The sequence below is a fragment of the Mesoplodon bidens genome (assembly GCF_964165515.1).
Source record: "Mesoplodon bidens genome assembly, chromosome: 7".
In the NCBI taxonomy this organism is placed as follows: domain Eukaryota; kingdom Metazoa; phylum Chordata; class Mammalia; order Artiodactyla; family Ziphiidae; genus Mesoplodon; species Mesoplodon bidens.
Window position 1 is genome coordinate 46,248,150 of NC_138164.1, and position 14,158 is coordinate 46,262,307.

General features: G+C 43.3%; 1 protein-coding gene across 1 annotated transcript; it reads right to left on the reverse strand.

Annotated features, from left to right (window-relative positions):
• Positions 1–2,748: 2,748 nt before the first annotated feature.
• MISFA (mitochondrial sheath formation associated) lies at positions 2,749–3,746 on the reverse strand. Its single transcript, XM_081239958.1, is given in 4 exon segments — positions 2,749–3,068; positions 3,072–3,090; positions 3,092–3,096; positions 3,535–3,746. Coding segments are annotated over 4 exon segments (156 nt in total). The 5' UTR covers positions 3,604–3,746; the 3' UTR covers positions 2,749–3,005.
• Positions 3,747–14,158: the final 10,412 nt, after the last annotated feature.

Genomic DNA, 14,158 nt, shown 5'->3' on the forward strand with positions numbered 1-14,158 from the left:
GGCCATGGCTCACGGGCCCAGCCGCTCCGCGGCATGTGGGATCTTCCCAGACTGGGGCACGAACCCGTGTCCCCTGCATCGGCAGACGGATGCTCAACCACTGCGCCACCAGGGAAGCCCCATCTCCCTGTTTTGAGCTAACAGAATACCAAGTCTTCATCTTTAAAAGTGTGGTAACTTGTTACATAAAATGTGACAAAATGGTATGCAATTACTTTATGTGAAACCAACAGGAACAGCTGGTCAGGAAAGCTTCAGAGCTGCATTACTTCACCAGGATCATCTTTGCTTATTTCCACCGGGGTCTGGGGGGGGAAAAAGTATGTCAGGTGGGTCTTGCCTAGTGCTTGCTAGGGTGTGGGGCTGAGATAGTTGCCCTCAAGGGCAGGCAGGGGTAGCTGTGTCCAATTCTCTCTCACCTAATGCCTCCGATCCCAGTTGCCACAGGGGCTTAGCAGTGTGGGAGCTGACAAGAGGCAAAGAAAAGATGAATATCCAAGGTCTAACAGGAGGAGAAAGGAAAGAGACATCTGCCACCAGAACCGTTTTACAGACCAGTGTTTACCTGATGAGGGACAGTTAAGTGTGGGTTGCTGGTGTGGGCTAAGTGGTATAGAAGGCTGAACATATAAAGTGTCCCGTGAGCATGAGACTAGGTCAGCACTGTCAGACAGCTTTGAGTGTGGGCCTGAAATATCTTTATACCTCCAGTTTTTTTGAAAGACACTGAAGAACTTTAAAAAAGTAGACTCTTAGGAAAAGAGGTATAAAAGATCACATGAAAGAGGGAACTCTCTCAACTCTAAGTAGATAGCGAGTAACAATAGAAGTAGGTATGCTACAGTAACTTTTTTAATAAAGAAGAGAGTATTTGTTTCTAAAGTTGGATTTTGATGCTTAGATCATTTATCTCGGGGAATACAGTTCAAAGTAGGAAGAGAGAACACAGTTGAAGGCACACTTACCCCTCCTGGGGGATACTTATATCCCTTCCACATTGTTCCTGCAATGAGAAGCATCCATAAGACAACGATCATTGTGGGGCTTCTTGCTTAGCTGGTGGTGTGTACAGGGGGAAACAGCTGGTTCTAAAAGGTGTGGTGTTCTATTCCCTGAGTCCTGGAAACTGGGCTGTCTTCATTCATGACCAGATGATGGATGGTCCAGCATGATAGCTCCGGGCTGAGGAGCTTCGTGGTCTAGTCTGACCTGAAGTGGCTCGCCATGGCTACTTGGTGGTCAGAGCTCAGACACCAATTGTGACATCCGCTCCTGTGACCTTGGGGATCAGAGTGAGTAGCTATGGGACGGTTGGCCAGGATGCCAGGTGTGTAGAGGCTAAAGAGCCCTTAGCAGGAAGGCCCCATTCTTTAGTGACTCTGTGTGGTTAGGATCTAGCTGATATCTTATCTTTATTAACTCATCACCTGCCAAAAGTTTGACTACTTGCTTTATGCAATCAGATGCAAAAAAAAAAAAAAACATTGCTGTGAACAAAGCCAAATAAAACACACCCTGGATTAACTGGGAGGAGTGACTGGCTACGTATGCTATAAGCAATTACTTAAATACTACTGTTAGGCTATTCAAAGAAGAAAAATCTTGCACTTTGCAAAATGGCACAGTTAAACCCTCATCATGCAGGGGAAGCCTCCTATCAACTTGCCTGAGAAGGGAAGAGAAGGAAGATGGGCTATTATGCCCATTTCATAGCTGGAGAAACTGAGGCACAGAATAGTTTCAGTGGTTTGGTCAGGATCACACTGTGGCAGTGGCTCAATCTGAACAAGTGCCCATTGCCTCCATCTGCATCCCCATCCACCCGACACAGGTCTGACTGTTGGGCCAATACTCTCATAGAAATTCTGGGGCAGATTGAGAAAACACACAAACAAAAGAACCACCATCGGGCTTCCCTGGTGGCGCAGTGGTTGAGAATCCGCCTGCCGATGCAGGGGACACGGGTTTGTGCCCCGGTCTGGGAAGATCCCACATGCCGCGGAGCGGCTGGGCCTGTGAGCCATGGCCGCTGAGCCTGCGCATCCGGAGCCTGTGCTCCGCAACGGGAGAGGCCACAACAGTGAGAGGCCCACGTACCGCAAAAAAAAAAAAAAAAAACCACCATCATGCCTTGCTCCTAGTATACCTGGGTCTGGGACTTGATAGATACCCATGCCTTCTGGAGTCCCAGAAAACCTGCTCCTGTTATCGGCATATTACTAAATATTACTAAGACTCTTAGAGTTAAGTTTAACAATGGGAACATCTTTGAAAAAACTGGTCTGAATGACACGGGGTGGGATTTGAGAAACCCAGGAAATGGTTTGCTAAAAGGACACGGCTACTAATGTTTCCTATCGGCAGGCTGGTCTAGTGGAACGAGTGGGAGAGGTATTAAGTCCTGAGATCTATGCTTGCACCCCAGCTTCACAAATGGGTTGGTTTGTGTGGCCCTAGGTAAGTCACCAGTAACTCTTTGTTGACTGGTTCATTATTTTGCCTAGTTGTTAAGTTAGCATTTACTAAATGCTAATTGTCAAGCTTTGCAATAAATGCTTTACATGAATTCCCAGATGTAATCCTAACAAAAACAGAAAGATACTGGAACATCTCCATCATTCAGATGAAGAAACTTGAGGTTCAGAGAGATTAAATTTTCTCAAGGTCACATGGCTAGGAAGTTGCAAGGTTAGGACTTGAACTCGAATTTACACTAACTCCAGTTTCAGAGTCTGCCAAAGAGGGCATTAAAAATGCTGGTCTAATTTATTACAGAGTTTGCATGGACAAAATAGATGGAACAGTCTTTGAAAAGAATACCGATGAGGTATGGTTATTGACAAATCTTTGAACCAGGGCTTGCTGTCCTCAGCAGTACTCCCCAAATTCTTTCCCCTTCCTCAGTCTATTTTATTTTCCAGAGGAATGTAAACTTTCCATTGAGATTTCAGGGTGCCACCGAGTTCTCTTGAAAGGGAAGAATCCAGCCCAACAGTCACGTCCACTCACAGCTGCAGATCTTCATCCAAAGTCCTGCTCCTCAGGTGTGTCTTGCTCTCCTGAACAGCCTACCTCTCTTTCCACTTCAGAGGGAGGCTGAGGAAGAAAGAAACTCAAAGGCAGAGCTGGCCCTACTCGTTGGCACAGTAGGTGACTGCTTCTGTATGTGACTGGAAGGGCTGCTGAAAAGGTCCCACCAATGTCCACATTCCCTTTCCTCCCAGCAATCACTGATCCACTTGTCCTGAAATCCAGAAGTCAGGCACTCTCTCCACCAGACCCCTTATAAATTCCATAGTGCTTTGAAATAAGTGATGTTAAGTACCCAAGTGGAGGGGGAAAGGCTTAAAGATGTCCCAGTGGGATGGGAAGTAGCCTGGGGAACAAAGTTAGTTCACATCCTGACCTCTTATTAGTGGTGAGACCCCAACTATCTTTCCTGTTTGGTCAGAAACCCCATCTGGGAGGGTTAGCCAGAGCCAGGACTGACTACGAGGGATTAAGGTCACTTAATTAGGCAAGGTCACTACTTACCACGAACTCTGGAAATGTGCCCATGTAACATGCAAATCCAACAAAAAGCATCCAGCCAAGCACGATCATGATAATAAGTAAAACAATTTCTAAGACACGATTGCACAGCAAGACTATTCACCAAGATCTTGACAAAGTAGTATGCTCATGAAACCCTCAGTTGGTAGAGGTCTCGCGTGTCAGTTCCAGTCCTTAGCTCCAAAGGATCTGCAACTCCCTAGCAGAGAAGGTGGAGTCTAGTAGGGCGTTGTGACATCACTGATTATATGGCCCAGGCCACAACAGGTCAGAGAGACTGCCCCCAGACCAGCAGTTGAGCAGCAAACTAAGCTCTTTGAATGCGTTATCTCACAACAACAATATGAGGTAGGTACTATTATTTATCCCATTTTACTAATGAGAAAACTGAGGTTTACAGAGCTTGAGTGACCTGCACTAGGTCACACAGGTGATGCTCCAGATCAGGACCCAGTTGCCTGTTAGGAAGTTGGGCTCTTTAGACTAGAGACAGGGATTGGGAAAGGTGTGTTCCTAGGTCTGTGACAGCTGTGAATGAAACAAAACTGAATTCTAGGGAAATGAGAACTCTTTATTTCTGTCCTTGCAATCCCTCCCCTCCCATCTCAAGGGCTCTCTCACCACCATTTTATACCATTCTTCAGTTCCTTTGGTCAGCTCCTGTCCACTGGTTCTGTTTTCTTTTCTTTTATTATTTTTAAATAAATTTATTTATTTATTATTATTATATTTTTGGCTGCGTTGGGTCTTCATTGCTGCGCTCAGGCTTTCTCTAGTTGCAGCGAGCAGGGCCTACTCTTTGTTGCGGTGCGCAAGCTTCTCATTGCAGTGGCTTCTCTTGTTGCGGAGAACGGGTTCTAGGCATGCGGACTTCAGTAGTTGTGGCTCGCGGGCTCTAGAGCGCAGGCTCAGTAGCTGTGGCACATGGGCTTAGTTGCTCCGCGGCATGTGGGATCTTCCCGGACCAGGGCTCGAACCCATGTCTCCTGCATTGGCAGGTGGATTCTTAACCACTGAGCCACCAGGGAGGTCCTGGTTCTCTTTTCTTGGCCTTCAAGAAGCCACAAGTATCCTTGTCCTCTACTCACAAAAACCTCCAACTGTTGCTGTGGCTCCCTTCTTAACTGTCCTGTTTCTTAACTGCCTTTTACGACCAAACTTCCTAAACACGTGGCCCATACTCAAAGCCTTTCTTTCCAGTCCACACTTTTCTTCCATGCATCACGTCCTGACTTCTGCCCCCACCTCACTACTTAGATGCTCTCTCAGAGGTTACCAAAGATCTCCTTTTTGTCACATTTAATGATCTCATCTTGATCCCTTTGACCTCCCTGCACTGGTACAGTGGACCTCTCCCTCCACCAAAGTTCCTCCTACATACACATCTCCCTATTATTTTCATATTCCCTTTACTTTCATGATAAATCATTGTAAAACATGAAACTATCCAAAGATGTATAAAGAAAAACGTAATACTCTCCCCCTCTTTCTTAGCCACATGATGTAACCAGTGTTACCAGCTTAGCGTGTGTTCTTCTGCCAAAGACTTCTCTACAAGCTTGCAAATATCACTACACATATAGAGGGATACAGAGGGGTTTTTACAGTGTTGTTTTATTTAAGGTGATCACACTACATATGCTTACTATGTAACTTGCTTTTCTCCTATAACAATACATCATGGACATCCTCCTGGGTTAACTGATAAAAAATCTAAACACATTCCGTTTTTGTTTCTAATAATAAGCTTTATTGAGGTACAAATCCATATGATAAAGCACACTCATTTTTAGTGTATAGTTGATATGTTTTTAAAAATGTGTCAATCTTGTAACTACCACCACAATCAGGGTAGAAAAAATTGTGGTCATCTCAAAAAGCTCCCCGTACGCCTTTGCAGTCAATCCCTTCCCCCTAAATCCCTTGGCCCCTGGCGACCACTGATCTGCTTTGCATTTTCTAGAACTTCATATAAATGGAATCATAACCTTTTTCCACTGGCTTCTTTCACTTAGCATTAAGGCTTTTGAGATTCATTCATGTTGTACGAGAGTTAGTTCTTTTTTATGGAATATTATTCCATTGTATGGATGTATCGGTTTATCAATTTACCTGTCAAAGAGCATTAGGGTTGTTTCTAGTTTGGGGCTATTTTGAATAGAGATTTTGTTTTTTGAATAGAGATGTTATAAATATTTGTGTACAGCTTTTTAAGGGAATATAAGTTTTAATTTTTTAGGGTAAATCCCAGGAGGAGGATTGCTGGATCATATGAAAAGTGTCTGTTTACAAAAGACCCCGAATAGCCAAAGCAATCTTGAGAAAGAAAAACGGAGCTGGAGGAATCAGGCTCCCTGACTTCAGATTATACTACAAAGCTACAGTAATCAAGACAGTATGGTACTGGAACAAAAACAGAAATATAGATCAGTGGAACAGGATAGAAAGCCCAGAGATAAACCCACACACATATGGTCACCTTATCTTTGATAAAGGAGGGAAGAATATACAGTGGAGAAAAGACAGCCTATTCAAAAAGTGGTGCTGGGAAAACTGGACAGCTACCTGTAAAAGAATGAAATTAGAACACTTCCTACACCATATACAAAAATAAACTCAAAGTGGATTAAAGACCTAAATGTAAGGCCAGACACTATCAAACTCTTAGAGGAAAACATAGGCAGAACACTCTATGACATAAATCACAGCAAGATCCTTTTTGACCCACCTCCTAGAGAAATGCAAATAAAAACACAAACAAATGGGACCTAATGAAACTTCAAAGCTTTTGCACAGCAAAGGAAACCATAAACAAGACCAAAAGACAACCCTCAGAATGGGAGAAAATATTTGCAAACGAAGCAACTGACAAAGGATTAATCTCCAAAATTTACAAGCAGCTCATGCAGCTCAATATCAAAAAAAACAAACAACCCAATCCAAAAATGGGCAGAAGACCGAAATAGACATTTCTCCAAAGAATATATACAGATTGCCAACAAACACATGAAAGGATGCTCAACATCACTGATCATTAGAGAAATACAAATCAAAACTGCAATGAGGGGCTTCCCTGGTGGCGCAGTGGTTGAGAGTCTGCCTGACGATGCAGGGGACACAGATTCGTGCCCCCGTCCAGGAAGATCCCACATGCCGCGGAGCAGCTGGGCCCATGAGCCACGGCTGCTGAGCCTGCGCATCTGGAGCCTGTGCTCCGCAACGGGAGAGGCCACAGCAGTGAGAGGCCCACGTACCGGAAAAAAAAAAACAAAACAAAAAAACTGCAATGAGGTATCACCTCACACCGGTCAGATGGCCATCATCAAAAATCCACAAAGAATAAATGCTGGAGAGGGTGTGGAGAAAAGGGAACCCTCTTGCACTGTTGGTGGGAATGTAAATTGATACAGCCACTATGGAGAACGGTATGGAGGTTCCTTAAAAAACTAAAAATAGAACTACCATATGACCCAGCACTCCCACTACTGGGCATATACCCTGAGAAAACCATAATTCAAAAAGAGTCATGTACCACAATGTTCACTGCAGCACTATTTACAATGCCCAGGACATGGAAGCAACCTAAGTGTCCATCGACAGATGAATGGATAAAGAAGATGTGGCACATATATACAATAGAATATTACTCAGCCATAAAAAGAAACGAAATTGAGCTATTTGTAATGAGGTGGATGGACCTAGAGTCTGTCATACAGAGTGAAGTAAGTCAGAAAGAGAAAAACAAGTACTATATGCTAATGCATATATATGGAATCTAAAAAACGGTTCTGATGAACCTAGGGTAAGGATAGGAATAAAGACACAGACATAGAGAATGGACTTGAGGATACGGGGAGGAGGAAGGGTAAGCTGGGACGAAGTGAGAGAGTGGCATGGACATATATACACTACCAAATGCAAAACAGATAACTAGTGGGAAGCAGCCGCATAGCACGGGGAGATCAGCTCGGTGCTTTGTGACCACCTATGGGGTGGGATAGAGAGGGTGGGAGAGAGACCCAAGAGGGAGGGGATATGGGGATGTATGTATAACAAAGTGCATCAGCAGAAACTAACACAACATTGTAAAGCAATTATACTCCAATAAAGATGTTAAAAAAAATAAAAAGGAAAAGTGCCTGTTTAAAAATTTCTCTATCACTAATTTTCAGCAATTTTATTTTCAGGTTGCTTTGTGTAACTTTCTGCATGTTTCTTCTACCAGGGATTTGGTGAACTTCTTGAATCTGTGGGCTTATGGTTTTCATCAAATTGGAAAAATATTTGGCTACTGTTCCTTCAAACATTTTTTTCTGTCCCCGCCTTTCCCCTTCTGTGACCTCCACTACTTGTGTATTAGACCAACAACCAGTGTGATTCTGTCCCACAGCTTGCTGGTACTCTGTTCATTTTTCTTCTCTTTGTGTTTCATTCTGGATAGTTTCCACTGCTGTCTTTTTCAAGTTCACTCATCTTTCCCCCTAATCTTCGAAACTTCTGTTAATCCTATACAGTGTATTTTTAATTTGATTTTGTATTTTTCATCTCTAGAAGCTCAATTTCTTTTTCTTTAATTCTACCTTTCATTTTTCTCCACATGGTGTTCATGTTTTCCTTTACATCCTTGAGTATATTTATGAGATTGATAATAACAATTTTAAGGAAGCTGTCTGCAACTCTATCATCTCTATCATTTCTGGGGCTGTTTCAATGGTTGATTTTTCTCTTTGTTGTGGGTGATATTTTCCTGTTTCTTTGAATGCCTGGTAACTTGTGGTTGGATGTTCAACATGGTGAATTTTACAGTGTTGAGGGCTGGATTTTGTTGTATTTTTTTAAATTAATTAATTAATTAATTTATGGTAGCGTTGGGTCTTTGTTGCTGCACACAGGCTTTCTCTAGTTGTGGCAAGTGGGGCCTACTCTTCGTAGCAGTGCGTGGGCTTCTCATTGTGGTGGCTCCTCTTGTTGCAGAGCATGGGCTCTAGGCACACGGGCTTCAGTAGTTGTGGCACGCGGGCTCAGTAGCTGTGGTTCGCGGGCTCTAGAGTGCAGGCTCAGTAGTTGTGGCACACGGGCTTAGATGCTCCGCGGCATGTGGGATCTTCCCGGACCAGGGCTCAAACCCATGTTCCCTGCATTGGTAGGTGGATTCTTAACCACTGCAGGGAAGCCCTGTTGTATTCTTTTTGATAGTGTTGGGTTTTCTTCTGGGATGCAGTTAAGTTACCTGCAATCAGTTTGAGTGTTCTGAGGTAAGTTTTAAGCTTTGTTATGGTGGGCCAGGAGCAGCCCTTACTCTAGAGATAATCATCCCCACTACTGAGCTATGACCCTTTTAAGCGCTCTCTCTGATGCCAATGGTATTAGGTCTTTCCGATCTGTGGAATTTCCCACAACTCCCAGCCCTTCTGGGAGCTCCAAGAAATGTTTGGCCTACTGTTTCTGGGTGGTTCTTTTCCCGGCCTCATGGAATTTTACCCCATGTGTCCACAGACAGAACTCAGCTAAAGACTCACAAGGGTCCCTGTGGAGATGTCCAGAGTTCTTTCTCTGTGGAATTGCCTCTTTTCAGTACTCCATCCTGCAAATTCCTGGCACTTTGGCCTCCTTTGTAGGCCACTATCTTTCTTTTCAATTCAGCTTTGTTTGGGTAACCCCTCTCTGTGCTGCAGTCTGAAAACTGCCTCTGGGCAGTAGGCAGGGGCTTTTAAAGCTCATCTCTTTTGTTTCCTTTCTTTCAAAGTTCACAGTCTGGTGCTGGCCCTTGTGCAAGATCTGAAAATAATTATTTCATATATTTTATGCAATTTTCTATTAGTTTATGGAGAGAAGACAACTCCTGTAGCAGTTGATTCTTCATAGACAGAAGCAGAAGTCTAACTTATTTTTTTAATTCCTGTATAATATTCCACGTGTATTTCTTCTTTCTCTCTCTCTCTTTTACTGGCCGAGCCACATGGCTTGTGGGATCTTAGTTTCCCGACCAGGGATTGATCCCAGGCCCCAGCAGTGAAGGCGCCGAGTCCTAACCACTGGACCGCCAGGGAATTTCCTCATCTTTCTCCTAATAATGGATATATCAGTCAAGATCTAGTCAGGAGATAGAAACTACACAATAATTTGAACAGAGAAAGTTAGATAAAAAGAATTATTAACTAGGAACAGGAGATTAATGGAAGAGGTAGAAAGCTCTACGTGTCACAGGAATAGCAATATATAGGGAGCAGCCACCACCACTAGAACTGAGGCAAAGCATCCAAGGAAGGAATAAACTTGAAAGAGTCTCTGCCCTTACAGGGTTGAGATCCAAAACTTGGACAAGTGGTGGTCATGACCAACTGGATGGTAGGGAAATCCAATGAGCTGCTGTAGGCTGAACCTGGTACGTAGGGCGCCACCCTCTGAGATGCTGGTGGAATCTGCTGGGAAGTCTCCATGGGGGGGCGTCTGTCAAGCTTACTGATCATTGCTGAGAATCTACCCTCTGGGGATACGCCAGTAGAATGTACTGGGAAGCCACCTTGTTGGGGGTGGTAGAACTCATTGAGTAGCAGGAGCGCCACTGAAACTCAATGGAAAGCACCGTACAGAAGGGCCACTGAAACTCGACAGAGGTGAGCACTACTGGATATCCCGACTCGTGCCACTGGCAGCCACACGGTAGGACCAAGAACAAAAGCACACTGGAAGGAGGAAGTCTCTTACTCCTGCAGTATCACCCCCAGGCCCTCTATTGACAAAACTTAATATTGTGCCCACTAGCAAGGGAGAAATGCTTAAAAGGTCCAGCTCCACAACAGCAGAGCAAGCAATAAATGGTGTAATTGGAACTGAAAGGTAATAAATTAGTAACAGGCACAATGTGCATTTAGATTTTTTTCCCCAACTTTTTATCACCATAAACAATGCTGTGATTGTCATAAACAAAATTTCTTGGACACATTTCTCTTGCATGTTGCCATTTTTTTACTTAACCAGAGAAGCAGCAAAATGACCAAAAAAAAGTATGCCAGTTCAGACAGAGCATGAAAATTGAGAGGCGATATAAAATCCTTAGAAAAAAGAACTAGTTTGAGAAAAGAAAGATTGCAGTTTCATTTCACAAGGTCAAAGGACATTTGTGGAAGGATGGCCTGAGATGCAGCATATGCTGTCAGTCAATGAATAACAATATAAGCTCCACACATCTAAAGAGTAAATGATACTGTCTTGTTTTTTTGGTTTGTTTTTTTTTTTTTGGCCACGCTGCACATAGCCTGTGGGACCTTAGTTTTCCAATCAGGGATTGAACCTGGGCCATGGCGGTGAAAGCACTGAGTCCCAACCACTGGACCGCCAGGGAATTCTCAATACTGTCTTCTGATGGACAAAATTTCTAAATTTTCATGAGGTCCAATCTGTCTATTTTTTTCTTTTGTTTCCTATGTCTTAGGTGTCATATCCAAGAAATCACTGCCAAATCCAATGTCATAACGCTTTTGTCCTACATTTTTTTCTAAGAGTTTTATTGTTTTAGGGCTTACATTTAGGTCTTTGATCCATTTTGAGTTAAAATTTGTATATGGTATTAGATAAGGATCTAACTGCATTTTTGCATATGGATATTCAGTTTTCCCAACACCATTTGTTGAGAAGACTGTCCTTTTCCCACTGAATGGTCTTGGCACTTTTGTCAAAAATAATTGACCATATATGTGAGGGTCTGTTTCTGGACTCTCTACTCCACTGGTGACATACTTAGAGTAGTCAAAATCACAAAGGCAGAAAGCAGAATGGTGCTTGCCAGGGGCTGGAGGGAGGGAAGAATGGGAAGTTATTGTTTAAAGGGTACAGAGTTTGTTTTACAAGATGAAAAGAGTTATGGGGACAGACGGTAGTGATGGCTGTAAAACATTACGAATGTAATTAATACCACTGAACTGTATACTTAAAAATGGTTAAGATGGTAAATTGGGGCTTCCCTGGTGGCGCAGTGGTTAAGAATCTGCCTGCCAATGCAGGAGACACGGGTTCAATCCCTGGCCCGGGAAGATTCCCACATGCCGTGGAGCAACGAAGCCCGTGTGCCACAACTACTGAGCCTGCGCTCTCGAGCCCGTGCTCTGCAACAAGAGAAGCCACGACAATGAGAAGCCCACGCACCACTCACTGCAACTAGAGAAAGCCCGCGCACAGAACAAAGACCCAACACAGCCAAAAAAAAAAAAAAGAAAAAAAAAATAAAAAGATGGTAAATTGTACATTATGTGTATTTTACAATTAAAACTTTTTTTAAAGAAGTAAGTGATAAGGATACATTTGTCTGATATTCAGAATACCAAGGTTTTATCCCTAAACAATGTGTCTGATAGGACCCATAACTATGAAAGCAAAGAGTGTAAACAGAGATCAGAAGCAGAGGACAAAGAAAAGCCATTCTTGTGTTTTTTCTCAAACTATAAACAAAGGAGCAGAATATACACTATTCCCATTTCTTAGCCTGGGGACTTTTTTTCTCTTTTAATATAATTAACATCTTTGTATAATACATACATCCTGGGTACTTTTATTTCTCTAAGACAAATTCCCAAAAGTGGGGATAAAACTGGTATGTATATTTAATTTTGTAACCTTTTCTCCCCAGAACATTGTCAGTAATACATCTCTTATTCAACAGGATCTCAGAAACAAGGAAATAGGAAATACTTCACTAAACCTCAGTTGGCTCAACAGTAAAAGTGAGATAATAATTGATAATAATTCCATCTAGGGTTTTGTGAAGATTAACTGCAATGAAGCGTATAAAACTCTTAGCAATGTACCTTCCACATGGGAATTGATAGCTACACACATGCGTGTGTGTGCATGCGTGCGCACACACACACACACACAAACAGGCGTAGAGTGTTCCCAGTGCCTATAATTCAGCCATAGTTATTAAACCAGAAGAGAATTGGTGGTTTGGATGGAAGGCCTCTTCCATAAAAGGTTCTTTCATAAAAGATGGAAGAACCTTGTTCAGGCCTTACTTCTAACTTGATAGCTTTTCCTTGATTAATGGATTTCTGATAGGACCTGTTAAATCTTAGAATCTCTGGAAGTTTCAAAGTTTCTGAGGTGTGTTAGATCTGGCTGAGGTGCTTTTAACAAGCCTCTTATCCTTCAACCATCTCACCTCCTACCTTGTCTCCCGGCTTCCACTCTCCACTCCCCACCCCCTGCCACCCCAAGTCTCTTCACAACTCATCTGTCAGACTTATTCTTTTTCAACTCAGTCAGATCGTGTCACTCCTCTGTTCAAAACCCTCCAGTGGCTTCCACTCTCTCAGAGCAAAAGCCTAAGAAAGAAAAAAGCGGCTCCTGACATCTGGGAACTGGACTGACCTAGCTAGGTCTCAGTGTTGCTACAAGCTGACCTGGCCCTCACAGCCAGGCTCCTGTTGTCTCCTGTTGGATATAAACAATCTCAGAACACTGACGTCAGACAGGGTCTCTCAGACCATGATAAAATGAGACCAAACAAGGCCTCGTCATAATTTCTTCTAAGCAGAGACAAAAACAAGGTCACTGTGCAACCCAGGAAATACCCAAACATCATCTTCTCTCTGCTAATGCGATTACTGGTTCTCTACCAATTACAGCCTTAACCTTGCTCTAGTTTACCCATCTGAGAGATAATATATATTGAGATACCCAATCATAGAATTGTCCCTGCCTTCTGACAGCACCCAATCCAAAGTAAAGCTTTGATTCCTTAAGCCCTCTCCCAAATCACCCAGAGCCCAAATCCTATAATAGGTTCTTTCCACACTCTTAGTCAGCTGTCCCAGTGGTTCTCCACAGTATCTGCTCCCTCACGGGAAGGAGGAATTAACCCAACTTGTTTAAGTATGGGTGTGTTCCTGATGGTCTCTGGTGGGAGGGCATTGACAAGCCAGAGTCACAGTTGTCCACAAAGTTCTTATAGTGGTTAGAATCACCCAGGCTTGTTAAAACAGATTGCTTGACCTGATCCCCAGTTTCTGATTCTGCTAAGTCTGGGGTGAGGCCTTAGAATCCATATTTCTAACAAGTTCCAGGTGATGCTGAGGCTGCAGGTCTGGGGACCACACAGGAAGAATCACTGTCCTAAACCATCTGTGGCTCCCCCTTATTTCTCTGAAGTAGCCTACTTCTGCTTCCTCACCTCTTCTTTGGACTCCAGCCACACTGGCCTCCCCGCGGTTTTGACTCTCCCCAAGCACACGTCTGTCTTAGGGCTCTGGATGCCCTCTAATATGGAATGCTTACTTTCTCACCTCTCAGGGAGACCTACCCTCACTTCCTTACCCTGCCTTTTAAAAATTATTCCTCACAACACTTAATCAGTTCTTACATACGGTCTAATTTACTTACTATTTTTATTGTTTGCTCTCCTCCTACTAATAAAAGAATGACAACCTTAGGACTGCTGATACTTTTGTCTATTTTGTTTACTGCAGTATCCTCAGACCTAGAAAAATATTGCAGGGGAGCAAAATTTGCCATCCTAAAATGTGCCTCTTTGGCAGGAGGGTCAACTTAGGATGCCCATTTTTAAGGCCCCAAAGACTTCCCCCTAACTGCCTAAAAGGATTTAGAGAGA